At 38.0% G+C, this 16,601-nt stretch overlaps 1 protein-coding gene across 3 annotated transcripts; it reads left to right on the top strand.

The window, feature by feature from the left end:
* Window positions 1-3,447: 3,447 nt before the first annotated feature.
* Window positions 3,448-14,404, top strand: aifm1 (apoptosis inducing factor mitochondrion associated 1). Of its 3 annotated transcripts, none has more exons than XM_028031917.1 (18): window positions 3,448-3,692; window positions 5,510-5,640; window positions 5,761-5,866; window positions 6,404-6,487; window positions 6,992-7,063; window positions 7,780-7,892; window positions 7,997-8,127; window positions 9,516-9,606; window positions 9,697-9,781; window positions 9,863-9,939; window positions 10,608-10,716; window positions 10,829-10,936; window positions 11,018-11,106; window positions 11,195-11,335; window positions 12,114-12,256; window positions 12,453-12,577; window positions 13,304-13,491; window positions 13,568-14,404. In XM_028031917.1, exons 1-18 carry the CDS (start codon window positions 3,605-3,607, stop codon window positions 13,637-13,639), a joined length of 1,953 nt encoding a protein of 650 aa, XP_027887718.1. In that variant the 5' UTR covers window positions 3,448-3,604; the 3' UTR covers window positions 13,640-14,404. The 3 variants fall into 3 exon arrangements, with proteins under 3 accessions (XP_027887718.1, XP_027887719.1, XP_027887720.1); XM_028031918.1 differs by having other exon boundaries at window positions 6,995-7,063; XM_028031919.1 differs by lacking the exon at window positions 6,992-7,063.
* Window positions 14,405-16,601: the final 2,197 nt, after the last annotated feature.

The raw sequence follows: 16,601 nt of genomic DNA on the forward strand, positions 1-16,601 counted from the left end.
GCATCTGGTCAGATCAGACCAAAACTGAACTTTCTGGCCTACATGCGAAATGCTGCATGTTCTGGAAAAAACGTAACATCACCCTTATTATACCAATCCTACAGTGAAACAGGTGGTGGCAGCATCATGCTCTGGGGATGATTTTCTTCTCCTAGGTCAGAGGTTTACACTCCGATGGGAAAAAGTGTTAAAATGACAAATTACAATGCTCATCAGCCTGGACACCCTGTCCTCCATAGTGAAACATGGGAGTGGCAGCATCATGCCATGGGGGATACGTTTTGTTTCATTATTTGTAAAAAAAATATATAACTAAATAAACACACTTTTTTTCTTTCAATTATGCATCAGTTTATGTTAATCTAACACATCATATTCCAATAAAATATAATGACAAATGTGGAAAAGTACAAGGTGTGTGAATACTTTTTGCAAAGCACCGTAAAAATATCCCTTATTCACACTTCCAGTATGGTCTCTAAGCTAGTCACTGCCACACTTAATGCTGTAACCTGCTTCTCATATTAATACTTACATTACATATTAACAGGAAAGGGAGTGCAAGTTTCAAACATGTCTCACAGAAAACCAGGCTCATGGTTGTGGTTTTACAGCTGCTTTGTTGTTTTAACTCATTTTCTGCCAGTGCTTTAACCCCTTTTTAAACAAATCGCCATATTTTCTAAACTAACGTATCGCGTTCTTATGCAAAGGAGTGATAAGAGAGGTTGCAAAATCAACATGCCAGCACCTGTTTGAGGTTCTTTGGAAATGGTTTACATGAATCCTGGAGCCTTTGCATTTCCTATTGTTTTTTTTTTTTTTTCTTTCTCTGTAATATAAAATCTCATACCGGAGGCAGCCTCTCCACCTACCACGTCTGTTAGGATTCAGTAAAATAGGGCAAATTATTTTACAAGCTTGCTCATTTTTGCAAATGTCAGACAAGTTTACTATAAATACTGTTAATGTCAGAGTGAATCTACTGTATGATGAACTATCCTCCTATTATTGCTGTTTCATGTGTTAAATATTTGTTTCTGTGTTGGTGGATGAATCAATCAGTTTACTGATTAATAATGGGAGTGTTCTGACTCGTTGTTTTCCATAGACTTCTACAGCAAAAGGTTTTGGCATTGGCATTATAAAAATATCCTCCTTTTTATGCAGTTTGTCTTACGTTTTGGAGAAAGATCCGTCAAGATGTAGGCTAACATCGGAAATGATTGTTGTTCCTAAAGCCTTGATTTGTGTTTTTTGCACGTTCTTTTTTTCCCCCTATATCTTTTCTCCTGTTTCTTGTGGTATTTATTCTCCTTTTTTATTAAAGTGCTGCTGATTTAACTGTGTCCAATCGCCTCATAAAGCCACTGGCTGAAAAAAACAGGAGAACACCGTCTCAGCTCCTGATTGTCAACGCTGTAATGGAGCTCTAAGTATTTTTCACATTACTTACCTCATATCTTCTTGTGGCCTAGACTTGAATTGGATTTCGCTGTGAGTATTCTCCTGTGAAGTCATCAGAGTTTCAAACTTCTTAGACTTCTTTCATCAAACCGACCCGGACTGCTTACCTTCTTCTATCCCAACATATTGGTTCCGCTTATAATTCTCCTGGCTGTCTGCCTTTTTGTACCCGTAGCAATGCGCGCCTCCACATCAGTTTATCACCACAACTGCCATAAAATCCTCTGCTGCTTCCCAAGAAATAGTAATGATACAAAAAAAAAAAATACAAAAAATACAAATACACGCCTTTGAGCAGCACTAACCTCAATCTCTCCTTTCTTGTCCCCTGCAGTTACACTGTTCAAACAACTGGTTTTGTCAACACAATCACACAAAGACATGATTGATATTGAACATTTGCTTTGCTCTATGTCTAGATTTTAATTCTTCATTTGGGTTAAGTTACATTTTCAAATTAAGACACTTGCCGCCTTTTCCACTGATCTCCAGTTTGCACTTTATTCCCCCTCTTCAAAAGCCACCATGTATCTGACCGACAACATCAGCTTGAGTTGTTTCTTTAGCTTGCTTTCTTTCAGGTGGAGTTGCAACATTCATCACTGCTGCCATCTTTTGCTCTTATCTGCACCATTTGTGGCTTGTTGACCAATAACTGCTTGTCTGGGTTAGAACTAAATATGTTTCAAAGCACTTTGTGAAAACTTGCAGCAGGTTGGAATATCTGTTATGTGAATATGTTGATATTCATGTTAAGATTAGCCTCAGGTTGTTTTTCTAACTAGTAATTGTTTTCCATTTAGTGTTTTTTTTTTGACATTTTGGTGTTATATTGTATGATAAATAATGATAAATAATTAAACACACATTTTAAACTTAACTGCAGGACTATTGAACATATAATTATCCTGATAATAGGATCTCAAGCCTTCTACAAGGAAATCAAGAAACACAGAAACAATGCAACATAAATAATAACAGATTTGCCACTACGAATTCCATATTTTAACGTTGCTGAGTGAATACTTAGTTTTCTTTGAGAATTTTCCTCTGACCAGCTTTGCTGACCCTGCTAAAGAATTCCCATAGTATGATGCTGCCGCCACCACATTTAACAGTAGTGTTGATGGTGTGATTTTTTTTTCTTCTTTTGCAGTTTGGACCTGTCCTGTTTTATGAAAGAGCCAAAATCACACAGTGATGGACGTGCACAGATAAATCTCTATAATAGCCATTATGGAGGATGATCAGCAGCTGTGCTCATCTTAACTCCCTGCTGCCTGTACCATGTGCAGGACATGGTACAGGCAGCACAGTTGAACTTATTCATTCATGTAATCTATTTGCAATTTTACTAAAATCATCACATGTATAAATAATTGTTTACTCACTTATTTACAAGTGTATTTGTGGTGCTTTTGGTCTGCAATGTTCTGTGAACATATCATAAGAAAGATAACCTTCTCTTCCTCTTTGTACATATACACTATAAAAAATAGCGTATATGTACATATTTACAAAACATATATATTTACCAACTGTTGTTATTTATATTTAAAATGTCTTCACTGAGAGTAAAGTCGATCCGAAGTCACAGGCTTATTGAATAAAACTGATTCTGGCGTTACGTTGTGAGCTGTAGGGGGCAGCAGCGTCTTGAAACAATTTTATTTTCTCAAAAATCAAGAAGAAGTTAACCTGACCAAAGAGCCTTGAAAGAGAGAACTCTCAGTAGATGTCAGATGAAATAACCAACCTGAATGTTACATTAAGACGTAAATGTACTTTAAATTGTAGAAGTAATTGTGTTTCATTATTTTATATCTAAAATATTACGGTGATAGTGTATAGGTTCTTAAGTCTCGGGAATGTCTCATTGTCATTTTTTTAAATTGCAATGCCGTCTTTCTCTCCAGTCTGTTATCTTGTTTAGCTTCGGTTAGCAGTGGCTAATCTCCCTGTGTAAACAGTCTCTGCAATTACCCAGCACTCCTTTGAAACGTATGACCTGTCTCTGGCCTTGGCGTGCAGTGTGTGCGGCTGCTAGTCGTCTGTCGGTCTTCATTAATTGTAACTAGCTTTCTGCCCGACCTGTCGGTAGTGCAAGTGGGAGCTGTTGCAGCTGAGCCGAGCCACCATGCTGACATGTAGGGCTTTGTGGAAGAAGCTTGCACCTCTGGCCAGAGCCTCGTCTACTGTATGCCGACAGAACGTGAGGAGAGCGGGTAGGTGAACTTAATGGTTACCCTTGTTGTCTTCCGGTTAGCTGGCCTTTATCCAGATATGAATGATCTTGTAATAAATGTATGCTTTGATTCATTATTAAACCGCTCTGTGTGCAGGCTTGCTAGGTTTGTGTTTTTACCTAGCCCGACCTTTATGCTCTCTACGGAGCTAACTAGCCAATCAGCAAATGTTGACGCTGCCTTTTCAGATGCATTAGTAATGATTAATATAGTTGGTCATAGATAAATGTAGAGTATTTCTTGGGGCCGCGTGCAGCCTATCAATAATCATGGGTTTGATGTGTGTGCAGTGTTTCTCTGACAGGTGTTGCACCATTTTGTGAGACCACCCATCTGATTGTTGCCATGATCACATGCGCTGACTCTTATCTAAAGGATTATATTCTCGCCCCCCATTATGAGGCTGTGAAAGGATAAGCACAGGCACCAACTTGACCTTCAGCAGCGTGCAAGACTGTTCTAGCAGAGAAATACTCCATCAGAAGTGTGGGCTATTTTTAATTAGCCTAATTTTCCATCCATAGAGGTTTCTGCTTTCTCTCCATTTAAAGATATATCAAGACAATATTCATCTTTGCAAAGTGGATTGTTAATGGTCCATTTTATTTGTACACATCTATATTTGGATACTTTTCATATGCATAGTTTCCAAATGAAGTCATGATAAAACAAGGCCCATTGAAGAACGAGGTTATACTACTTAAAAGTATGTAACAGCTGACATTAATTTTAACTATGGGAACTAATTGACTTGTAAAGTGTCCTGATTTAAAATTTGTTGTGAATTAGCTCTGTGAGAAACTGAATAGAAAAGGAAATGCTTGTTGCTGTAGAATATATTTTTACCATTACAAACTGTGGCAGATGGCATTCTGCTGTGAAACATAAAGACATTCAGACCGCATTCAGTTTGGAATAAAACAATTAATACAACACTACTTATTTTAAGTTGGGAACTGGAATGGGCAAAAAAAAAAAAAAAGCTGTCTCTCAGCTGAATCTTACACGGGTCAGTAAGATTTCCAGCAGTAGCAGTAAATCTACAACACAGCTGCAAAGGAATAGAGGAAAGCTCCTTTAGGTGCTAAAGTTGAACTCAACCCCAAGTTACCTTGTGATCAGCCAGTGTATGAATGTGTGCATTTTTTTCTAGAGCTGTTGGGTGAATGTGGCTTAGTGTAAAATGGTTTGGGGGAAATCACTATAAGAACTCCTGAAAAGGGCTCACAACCATAAATCGTAAATAGCATGCACCTCATAATGTGACCAGTAGTAGAGAAGGATGAAGTTATCAGTAAGCAACAAGCTGTTGAATTATTGATACATAAGATTTTCCCACCCTCATGAATTTTAAGACTTATAAGAAAGCATTAATCAACACTAACTCTGGAGGAACTGCAGAGATCTTCTGTTCAGGTGGGAGGTTATTTCCACTTTTCAACAATAATTTGTGCAGTCAGATAAAGGCGTTGTTAGAAGAAAACCATAAGAAGTCCATTTTAAGAGCTTAACAGAAGCCAATGTATGTTCACAGGTGTCCAGCCTGTCAAAATTCCAATTGACTCTTTACATGAGGGTGTTTCTCTTTATAAATCATAACATTCATAAAATAATGGTCCAAGTCATTTTTGGAAAGAAAAAGGTGGTGATTATTTATTTATTTATTTTTTATTAATTTTTTCCCCCCCCAAAATTACTTTTGGCAAAAAAAAAAGGACTTTGGCCATTATTTTTTAGGAAGGTGACAATTTGAGATCAGTTGTGTAGATGAAGTTTTTTCCAATGATCTTTTTCAGGGTGGAACAATGCCAGAACGCCTCTGTGTGTGCCTGTGGCGCACATGTCCACAGGGCCGGTGGGTGGAGGCGGTGACAACCTGAAATACGCCCTCCTAGTTGGAGCAGCCTTTGTCGGTGGCTTAACATACGTGAGTAGGAATATTCCCAATATATTCCTGAATTTCTACAATGCATTTCAGTGCTATACAATACATTTTGTTTGTATGTAAGTTGAAATGTTATTATTTTGATTTTTTCCCCCCCCCCAGGCTGTAATTACTGTAAAAGGAGACCAGGAACGACATCGGGAGCGGATGGCAGCAATCGCCTCCAGAAAACAGAAATCAGCCTCACAGATCCATACAGAACCTCTAGGTGAGCTCAGTCGTTTTATTTTCCTTCAGAGAGAAATGTCTAGGATTGCATCTGTATTTAAAAATGCCTACTTTTGATTGTTTGTGTTTTCGCTGCTGAAGCCACCATGATAGAGTGTGAGTGCTTTGAGGCAGTGATGTCTATAGCTATGGTCAGAACTTTGAGCGGCCGTCATTTGAACGTTGTTTTGATTGGACAGTTTATTCATAGTTTGAACTGATTTGGTGTAAAAGCAGCTGACTCTGCAGTACTCAGTTCAGCTTCCTCTTTACTGCTATGTAAACCAGATTTTTATCAGGGAAAATGTATTTTCAGTAATAGTGGTATATTTAAGTTTACTAAATATATCTCTCCATACGCTCTCTCCTGAGCGTAAGGAGAGAATAATAAAATACACGATGTCTCTTGACATTATGTATGTCAAGAGACGATGTCCATTTTCAAGAGATATTGTGTATTTTATTATTCTCTCCCTACGCTCAGTCTAAGTCTACGGTGATTGGTGTTTATAAGTGTGTTTGTTTGTTTGTTGCTCAGCCCCCCTTGAGACAAAACTTGAAGCCGCCGCTGCGCCTGATGCTGAAGCAGCGGCCCCCAGTGAAACTGCAGAACCACCTCCAGGTCAGCTGCCTGCTTTTTTCTCTAGCCAAACATATACGTGTTTTGTTATGCCTCCTGTACAAACCGTAGCTTTGGTATGAAACCATTAGCATGCCATATTTGTATCCAGGATACAATCACCTGATTGTAGTCCGTAATCAGATTCTTCGAAAGTGCCTTCATGAACCGTGACGATATTTTGGCGTCGTGTGCATTTTTATTTAACTTTGTTTACAGTTTCACTGCAACCTTTGGAAACCAACTTACCAGTGCCACTTCTGTTTTTTTTCCCCTCTCTACTCTGTTTCAATACTTTTTGTTTTATTGACTAGTACATTTGTGAAGTTTAATCTGCCCTCATAGAAAATAACCATGATGGCCTAATTTGGTGTTTTAACTTATTTTTGGATTTTACGCTACATCTCCCAGTTGTTGAATGCTCCCACCATAAAGCATGGGTCGTCCCTTCTCCATTACTACCGAGTAGCTCAAATTCTTAGTCGATTTCATGTATTGCTTTCGCAGTAGATGAGCCACTGGCAGAAGCCTCAGCAGAAGAGGCAGCAGCTCCACTCACTGATGCTGGAGTTGAGGAGGGTAAGACTGAGAAGAAAAGCAAAATTTCTTGTGTAGTGACCGATAAATATTAGCCAGAAAACTGAAAGGAGCGTGGTTTCAGAATGACATGCTGCGGTCGGCGAGGGCGCTATGAAGGTTGTCCAGTTCTGTGTTTACAAAGTATAAAATGTATTTTTGATTTTGCAATTGATGATGAAAATAACACCTTAAGGATACCACACTATATTTTTTCTATTTTTCTGTTTACTCACTTAGAATATGGTAACATACAGCCGAGTGCTGCAAGTTGTAGGCCACGCCCCTTCGGTTCCCCAAATCAATGTTTTGAAAGCTCACACAGTGCGAGTTCTACGGGTCATTTAGAGTGATGGAAAGGGACTGAGGGATTGGTAATTGTAGTTTTCAGAACCGGCTACAAAACTGTGAATAGAAGCTAAGATCTACATCCAAAAACACGTTTTGAGTTCAGTTTAAGATTGGGTTGTAGCAACGAAACGCTCCAAAGCAGAACCAACCAAATTCCATGAAGAGTCTAACCCAGAATAACAATGTTTCATTTTTTGTTGCTATTTGAAAAGGTTCAAGCATCTTAATCATTCTTATTCTTGATCATTTTTTTCTTTTTCTTGTCTTGTAAATTTATAGTTTTTCAAAGTTTTATTCCATCACTATGCGGTTGTTATCTTAATAAGACCATGAACTGATTATTTCCTTTCTTATCTCTTTCTGACCAGCTGCAGATTCCAAGCCTTCATTGCCCTCACACGCCCCCTACCTCCTGATTGGTGGAGGTACAGCGTCTTTCGCAGCTGCCCGATCTATTCGAGCCAGAGACCCTGGTGCCAAGGTTAGTCAGGCTTCTTCTCATCTAACGTACATAGAAAATATTCAGTCTATATTTTTAGAGGCTATTTTTCCTAAGCTGTAATATATTTGTTGTTGTTGCTGCAGGTACTGATTATAACTGATGAGCCAGACCTTCCGTACATGAGGCCGCCTCTTTCTAAGGAGCTGTGGTTCTCTGACGACCCCAGTGTAACAGAAACTCTGCGTTTCAAACAGTGGAACGGGAAGGAAAGGAGGTGGGTTCCCAGTCTTTCCATGCAACCCTGAGTTATTTAAAAATGTTCTTTAAACTGTTGTTTTGAATTTTTGTTGAATTTCTCCATCTTTTCATTTTCAAACTTGTAGTTTGTTTACTTTGCTCTGAATTTAACTCTATCTGAATTTAGCACAGAGAAAACTTCAAGCGAATCAAAACCTGTCACTGCAAACTACACTAGAGCATCTAGTCTGTTTATTAGCTGGATGTGAAAAATATTAATAAAAAAATCTGTATTTTTGGTGAGCTTTATATTTTGGGTCACATGCCTTTAAGGCCCTGTCTGCAAATGATACATTTGAGCAGCTGGGCTGACATCCATGTATAAACTTGATGTAGATTTCAGCTGACAAATTTATAAGCTCAGAAAACATGATGGGGGAAAAGTGTGCTCATAATCAAATAAGAAGAAGAGTAAATAAAATGTGGTCACAAATTATATAATGACAATTTTCAACAACTGTACCTGACCTCGTATTGTATGGCTCTAGCATCTACGCTAGTCAAAGGGTTTCAGATAAAAGTTTTATATATTCACAAATTTAAATTAATACAATAAGGCACATATTTAAGCTCCCTCTGCAGATCAGAAATGGCTTTCTATAGTGTTCAGTTTACAATCCAGGAATGAGCAGCAGAGGGCGTCACAAGTCAGGCGTTATGTTGCAGGCAACCGCTGGACTGTCAGTCACAACAATGAGAGAAGGTCACCAGACTGGAGGGATTCCTTCGTAAATATTACTGGGTCCTGTTTGATGGAGGCTGCGCTTTTCTCCCTACTTACAAAACTGTTCAAGACCACAGCTTCCACATCGTGTTTTTTTTTTTCTTTTCATTTTTTTACTGCAAGTTCACTAAGTTAATGTTTAACATGTATGCAGTTTTCCGAGTTGTCTGGTTTAAGTTGTTACCAGCTTGTTGGCGAGAATACTCTCAAATACTTTAAACACAAGTTTGACCAATTAGTTTGAAAACAAATTATATATTTAGTTTGCTATTGAGCTGCCTCAGGCAGATTATCATTGAATATTTGCAGCACCAAGTACGTTATTATTAAGACAACAATGATCTTGAAAATGGTGCCTCATTGGTTTGGTGTTTGTCTCCCTCCCTGCAAGCCTCCTTTATGCCTAGTGACCTTCATTTATTGTTTACTGACTGTTGGATGCTTCAGCTGCTGGCTGGCCTAGATGTCCTCTGATTGTAAATCAAATCATTTCCTTGCCGATCAGCTGAAATGACCAAGGTGGATGATTCCTTCCAGGTGTTTGCCAGTTTTTAAAGGGCTATTGACATTTATTGTATCAGTCGCATTTCTTTTATATTTGAAAGCTATACATTTTCAACACTGCTGTGTTTATTTGACAGTATCTACTTCCAGCCGCCTTCGTTTTACATTGATACAGAAGAGCTGCGCAGTGCTGAAAATGGAGGAGTGGCTGTCCTCACTGGCAGGAAGGTTGGTTTATAGATTTAGTTAATAAATAAACACAACAGTGGTCTAGTTTAGTATGCTTTATATTGAAATACCAAATTTTATGTATTTTAGGTGGTTCATATGGATGTCAGAGGAAACAAAGTCAAACTTGATGATGACATGGAGATTTCATATGACAAGTGCCTAATTGCTACAGGTAAGTACTCATTCTGTGATATTACTGACCATAGTTAATAGAAATGTGAGAGAATCTAATTTAGACTTTTTTTTTCTTCAGGTGGGGTCCCAAGGAATCTTCAGGTAATCGAAAGAGCTGGAGAAGAAGTGATGAAGAGGACAACAGTTTTCCGCAAGGTCAGAGTTTCACCACTAGGTGGCGTCACATTTATTAGAAGTTAAATTTCTCAAAAGTAGAATGGCTCACAGTTACAGTATGTAGATGTGCAAAGTGGGTAGAGAGACACTCTGCAAAAGATTTCCATGAAATGTGGTTCTAAATATTATAAATATATTACTTGGTTCAAATTGTGTAAAAAATAAAAACCTTCTATTAAACACCTTTTGCTCTCCAGTAAAATAAAATAAATCCACAGAATAGTAGACAGTATTTTTAACTGCAGATGTATCTTTTGCTACAAATGATTGAGCGTACGCTAAAGGGTTGCTATGTTATTGCATTTTAGGCAATACAATTTTTATTTTCTTTTTCAAAAAAGTAATTGAATTATTTGCTTATTTGCATCTTTTACTGTATTTCTTATACTGTATAGAAAAAACTTAAGTGGTTAAATGAAAAATGTGCCAATATTTAAATGCAATTCATTTTTAGAATGATTGATTACAATAATTGATAGTTGCAGCCCAAAATACATATTTATTTTAATAGCAAAAAATAATGTAGCGTCAAAATGTACTCCATTAAACTTCAAGTAAATACAGACAGATTGTTGCTTTGAAGTATGTTGAGTTTTTCAGTCTTATTAAGATCCTAAAACGTCTGAAGTGAGATGTTTTACTTGCAGATTGACGACTTTAAATCCCTGGACAAAGTTTCAAGAAACACGCAGTCCATCACCATCATAGGAGGCGGATTCTTGGGCAGCGAGCTGGCCTGCGCGCTTGGCAGGAGATGTAAGACTTCTTGACAAGCTGTGAAAGTTTCAAGATGAATCAAGCTGATAGTCCTACATAACAGAACAAACCGTTTTGCTTGTGTGTCAATCATCTTCTTTCTGTTTTTCAGCAACAGAGTCCGGATTAGAGGTGATTCAGATGTTCCCAGAGAAGGGCAACATGGGCAAGGTTCTGCCTGAGTATCTGAGCAACTGGACAACAGAAAAAGTCAAGAAAGGTACAACTTGATTGACACGGGCGATATCGATAGGATTTCTCTTGATTTTCTCATTGTTTCTCTCTGTGTGTGTCTGGTTAGAGGGTGTAAAGGTCATCAGGGAAGCGGTGGTCAAATCCGTGTCCTACAAAGATGATAAACTAGAAATCAAACTCAAGGATGGAAGAGTGGTAGGCTCACATTTCAACCACATTTATCTTGGTCCAACGCACCAGATGGAATTATCAGGCACTAATTATGTTGATTTTTACCTTTCAGGTAAGAACGGATCACATTGTCGCAGCCGTCGGCTTGGAGCCCAACGTTGACCTCGCCAAGTCTGCCGGTCTAGAGGTGGACTCGGACTTTGGTGGCTATCGGGTCAACGCAGAGCTGCAGGCCAGGTCCAATATCTGGGTGGTAAGTAAAAATCCTGCTTCTGAATATAGATCATGTTTAGGATTTTTATTTGTGTTGCAAATGTTATGTTATGTGATCATAGTGCCCCCTTCTGGTCAGATAAGTTCTTGGTTCATGTTGTAGCAGAGAAAAGCAGCTCTGTCATGTGTTCCTCTGAAAGAATGAAATCTTTGGCTATAAATGTTGATAGAAGAAATGAGAAACAGGCATAAAGTTATTATATGAATGTGGCAAAAAAACAAATAAAATTCCTCCATTTCCAGTTCAAAAATCTTTGTTCTTTTTTAAATAATTTTTTGTCGTCAGATTATCTTTTGCTCTGTAGCTTTTTTGACCAGATTTGAATTCGACTAGATCCTTATGCACCACAATGTTGGATTAAAAAGAAAAATGAATTTGAGTGCTCCTCATCACCTGCAGTTTTTCTTAAATTTCAAGTTTTATTTTGAAAGAAATTTATTTCAGAAAAAGAAATTGCTTGATTTTGTTATTTACACAAATTATTTTCAGTTTGGTCCTTAAAATACCTAAATTTCCACGTAACTTTACATTTTGGTCCGTCTGTAATTTTTAAATATTAAATGATTTCTATTTTGATCAGTTACTCAGTACTTGAGTAAGCGTAATACTTTTCACTTTTACATTGAGTAAAAACATATTGAAGTATTGCTGCTCTTACTCGAGTACAATGTTTGGTTACTCCACTCACCTCTGATTATGAACTATCGTTATTGATCTGTAATGTGCAAAGTGCTCAGTCGTTTTTGTTTCCCATTAGGCTGGAGATGCGGCCTGTTTCTATGACATCAGGTTGGGTCGCAGGCGGGTGGAGCACCACGACCACGCCGTCGTCAGTGGGAGGCTTGCAGGAGAGAACATGACGGGAGCCAACAAACCTTATTGGCATCAGTCTATGTTTTGGTCAGTGGTGGGAAGTAACGATGTACAAATACTTTGTTACTGTACTTAAGTACAATTTTCCAGAATCTGTACTTTACTTAAGTAGATTTAATAATTTTTAATAACTTTGGAGTAAACTTGAAAACTCTTAGTTTCTCCCTTTGAGGTGGATGTGAAACAGTTTTCTCTGAGGTGAGCCTTTCGTCCCTTTCCACAGGAGCGACCTGGGACCCGATGTCGGCTATGAGGCTATTGGGATTGTTGACAGCAGCCTGCCGACTGTAGGAGTGTTTGCCAAAGCCACTGCCAAGGACACACCCAAAGCTGCTACTGAGGAGTCAGGTAGGCGTGCTCAGTGTTTTAATATATTTAATGATCCCATATTTTGTTTTTGTCTTGCTGGTGTGTTGCATTGGGTTTGTGTGAAATGCCTGCACATTTGCAGCATAGGAAATTGCATATTTAATGAGAGAAGCTGCAGTAAATACATGTATGAAGAGATAGTATATAGAAATATTTACATTTACTGAGACACACAAATCATGTAGATGATCAGAATATAAGAAGCAAACAAAAATTGCAATTTTGTTTAAGACCTATTGTCTTAGAATAACAGAGAAAAGAATTATTCTGTGTCTCAAATCGGGGGAATTCAAGAGAGGTGGGCATTTATTTTATCGTTTATCATTTGTCGTGAAATTTTTCTTTATAAGAATTTTGATTTATCGTTGTCACAATACATTTCAGTTACTGATTGGAAAATTAAAGATAAGATAAGATAAATCTTTATTGTCATTGTCACAAGAACAACGAAATTCAAAAGGTGCCATCAGTCAGTGCACATGCCCAAAAACAAAAAATAACTGTAAAAACATTGTTAGTTGTTAGTTGCCATTTTATAGCACAATGTGGCTGGAAAAAACATAATGCTGCCCCTTTGAAAAAAACACAAATAAAGTGGAAAAATAATCACTATATTGATTCTAATTGAATAAAATCTAAAATCTGACTCTGATAAAAATAAATAAAAACGGTCAGGTTGAAGCTTCCTCTATGATCATGCTCCAGGTACCGGGATCCGCTCAGAAAGCGAAACGGAGGAAACGGCTACCAGCGCGGTGGCCCCGGCGGCGCCGGCTCCTGTCGTTGAGCACAGGGACGAATACGGGAAAGGAGTCATCTTCTACCTGAGAGAGAAGGTGGTGGTGGGGATCATCCTGTGGAACGTGTTTAACAGAATGCCCATCGCAAGAAAGGTACCGCTCGTGGTTTATGGAAGAATTCAATTACGTGATGCGTTTACTGAAAGCTGTTTGTGTGGGAAAATTGTAGATCATAAAGGACGGAGAGGAGCATGCGGATCTGAACGAGGTGGCCAAGCTGTTCAACATCCATGAGGACTGAGCCGCCGGACAGTCGCACTCAGGAGAGAGAGAGTTTTTCTACATACGAATATCGAACTGTGGCAGTGATCGCCTCCTTCATTAAGACACAACCACTCATGGCTACCAAATTATCACTGCAAAAAACACAAAATCTTAAGGTTTTTTATGTATAATTCCTATTGCAGATATCTTGGTACACATAACATGAGACTAAACTAACTTACAAGCAGCATACAGGAGTTTTTTTTTTTTTTTTAATAAAAATGTCTTATTATTGATGATAAAAGTATTAGTTCCATTATTATTTCACTTGTTACACTGGGAAAGTCTTGTTACAAGTAAAATAATCTGCTGGTGGAACTAGCACTTTTTTATCAATATTAGTGACTTTTTTTTAAAATTTAAAACAAGCTCTTATATCTTGCAGAAAAGTTACTTGTGAGTTAATTTAGTCTTATTTGAAGTGTAAGATATTTACACTAGAAAATAGATCAGAAAAACTTGGTAGGATTTTGTATTTTGCAGTGCGAGGATCAATGTATATTAAACTGTGGATATTTTCATATTTGGGATTTGTATCTGCTGTCTTAATTATGTTTGTTTTGATTTTTTGGGTTATTGCCACATGACAACTCTTTGTCTTGTTTTCCTTCCACCATTATTTGTGATCGGCCCCTCCCCTCTGCTTCCTCCCATCATTCACAAAGCTGAACTGTCCTCCTTCTGTGTGATCGGTGCAGCTTGTTGTGAGAAAAGCTGCAATAAAAGCTATTTTTAAATTGGACTCAACCCATTATTTTCAGCTCTGCCTCCAGATAATGGCAGTGATGAGCAGCTGCAGTGACCTCCATCCGAAGCTGCGATTGTTTAGACGGCTGTTGCAGTCAGTGAGGTTGAACTCATCTGTCCCGAGGAGTTAGAATCATTCCCAGTTGCTTGGCAGATTGCTGCTCAAAGTGATGGAGAGGGCGAATGAGGAATGTCTCGGCTCGGTTAAAAACACTTTTTTTTTTGGGGTGGGGGGGAGAATTAAGCGAGTGGGTAATGTTAGAAACGTGACACTTAATGAGCGTGTTTTACAGCGTGTTGAAGTTCATATTAAGTCAATCCAGCGTCCAACTCCCAATGAACCGACACCAGAATAAAGCTTGGCCTAGTTTTCCCGTCTTGTCCGGGGGAAAAAATGAGCAAGCAGGCAGAAATGTTTCCCCCTCTTCTTCTTCTTTTTCCCTTTCTCCCACTTTGGGCTTCTTGCTTTTTCGATTGTTCTCGTGCTTCATTTTCTCACACATCCTTGATCTCATTTGACACTGTGGGCTCCAGAACGAAGTGCACAAGGAGCTTTCAAATGTGAGGCAAACGCGTGCGGCCATAACGTCCCATCGCGTTGCCTGATTGTGATTTTACACGAGTAAGTGGCTGCAACCGCCGCCTTCTCCTCTCTTCAGCATCTGGCTTTAAATTTTCCTGCAAAAAAAACTAAAAGATGAGTAAACCAGATACTAAAGACAAACATGGGAGAAATAAATAAGTGGATGTGTGCTTGAGCTGAAACAATGATTCACGAGTTATTTGGTACAAATGTTTAGCATTCATCGTCAATGTTGCAATCCGTACGTTAATTTGTGGAAGATTCATTTTATATTAAGACTTAAAAATATTATTTTGTGATTTTTTTTTTTCAAAACTTTTCTGGTTTTTATTGGAATGAATCTGAATCAACTACATCATATTTGCTACATATATAAATTATTTTTAGAATTTATTAGCCTTCTGCATGTAAGTTAGACGAAATTAAATGCTGTACAGCAATTCACAAGAGTACAACAAATGTTTTATTTTTTTATATAATATGGTCATTGTTTAAAGTTCAGATAATGTAGATGCTGCATGGTTATCGCATAACAGTACATTATTTTTTTTATTTTATTTCATGGCCCCTATAGGCGTGTACAATTCAATGGTTGCCTAAGACTTAAAAAGTCAAAATTATTTTATTTATTTTATTCTTTGATGCTGTCAATTTTATTTCAAATCTGTAGATAAATGGTAACCTGGCTGCTGTATTACTATTTGAAAATGATGCATTAAAAATTTCAATACTAATTTAAAATGTTTTGCAATTAATTTTATCTACCGATTTAATTTAATTCTTCTCATGTGGCCAGAATCCTGATTATTCCCAAACTTAAGAAGACGCAGCGTGGTGCCAGACTGCTCTAAAAACCGCACTGTTCCTTTAAATACTCTTGCAGTAATTCTTTCAGCAATCACATGGCCATAAAAAAAAAAAGAGTTCAAGCTTGAAGTCATCCACACAAACAGACAGAGGAGGAAGAAAAAAAAAAACTTCCCTTGGATTTTAAATTATACAGCAGCAGCAGCTTCCTGTACTTTACACCTGCTCTGAGGGAGAGAGGCTCATCTGTTGGCCGGATCAGCCCTGTTAGGACAGCCACAAGAAGAAGAAGTTTCCTGCATTCTTCCTGTTTCTCCTTTTTCAGCTTTTCTTCTTTTTCTTGCTTTATCCGCTTTATCCGGTACTCAGGAATGCTTCTAAGCAACTGGTGCCATTTTTGGGCTTGCTTTGTCATTTTCCTACAAGCCAGGTAAGAAAAGCTTTGTGGGAATGTTTTAGTCGCCTTTAGGGTTAGTGTATTTACTGGAGTGTGTGCCTACTACTGCGTTTAATGCGGTCTGACAAGATGATGCCAAGTGCCTCTCAGACAGAGAGAGGCTTGTCAACAGTTCTGTTTACTCACAGAGGAAGCTAGAGTTAAATATTTTATTATCCCCAATTAGGACAAATGTTTTCCAAGGTAAACGCCATGTAGAATGCCTGGGTACTCTATAGAAACAGACAAAAAAATGAGGTGATTTCATTAAGATTTTGGTTGGTAAACTAAGACAAGTGTGTACATTATTCAAGTTTATATATATAAAATGGATAATATGTACTATTGAGCATTTACATCTAAGTA

This window comes from Xiphophorus couchianus, chromosome 11, assembly GCF_001444195.1.
Source record: "Xiphophorus couchianus chromosome 11, X_couchianus-1.0, whole genome shotgun sequence".
Classification (NCBI taxonomy): domain Eukaryota; kingdom Metazoa; phylum Chordata; class Actinopteri; order Cyprinodontiformes; family Poeciliidae; genus Xiphophorus; species Xiphophorus couchianus.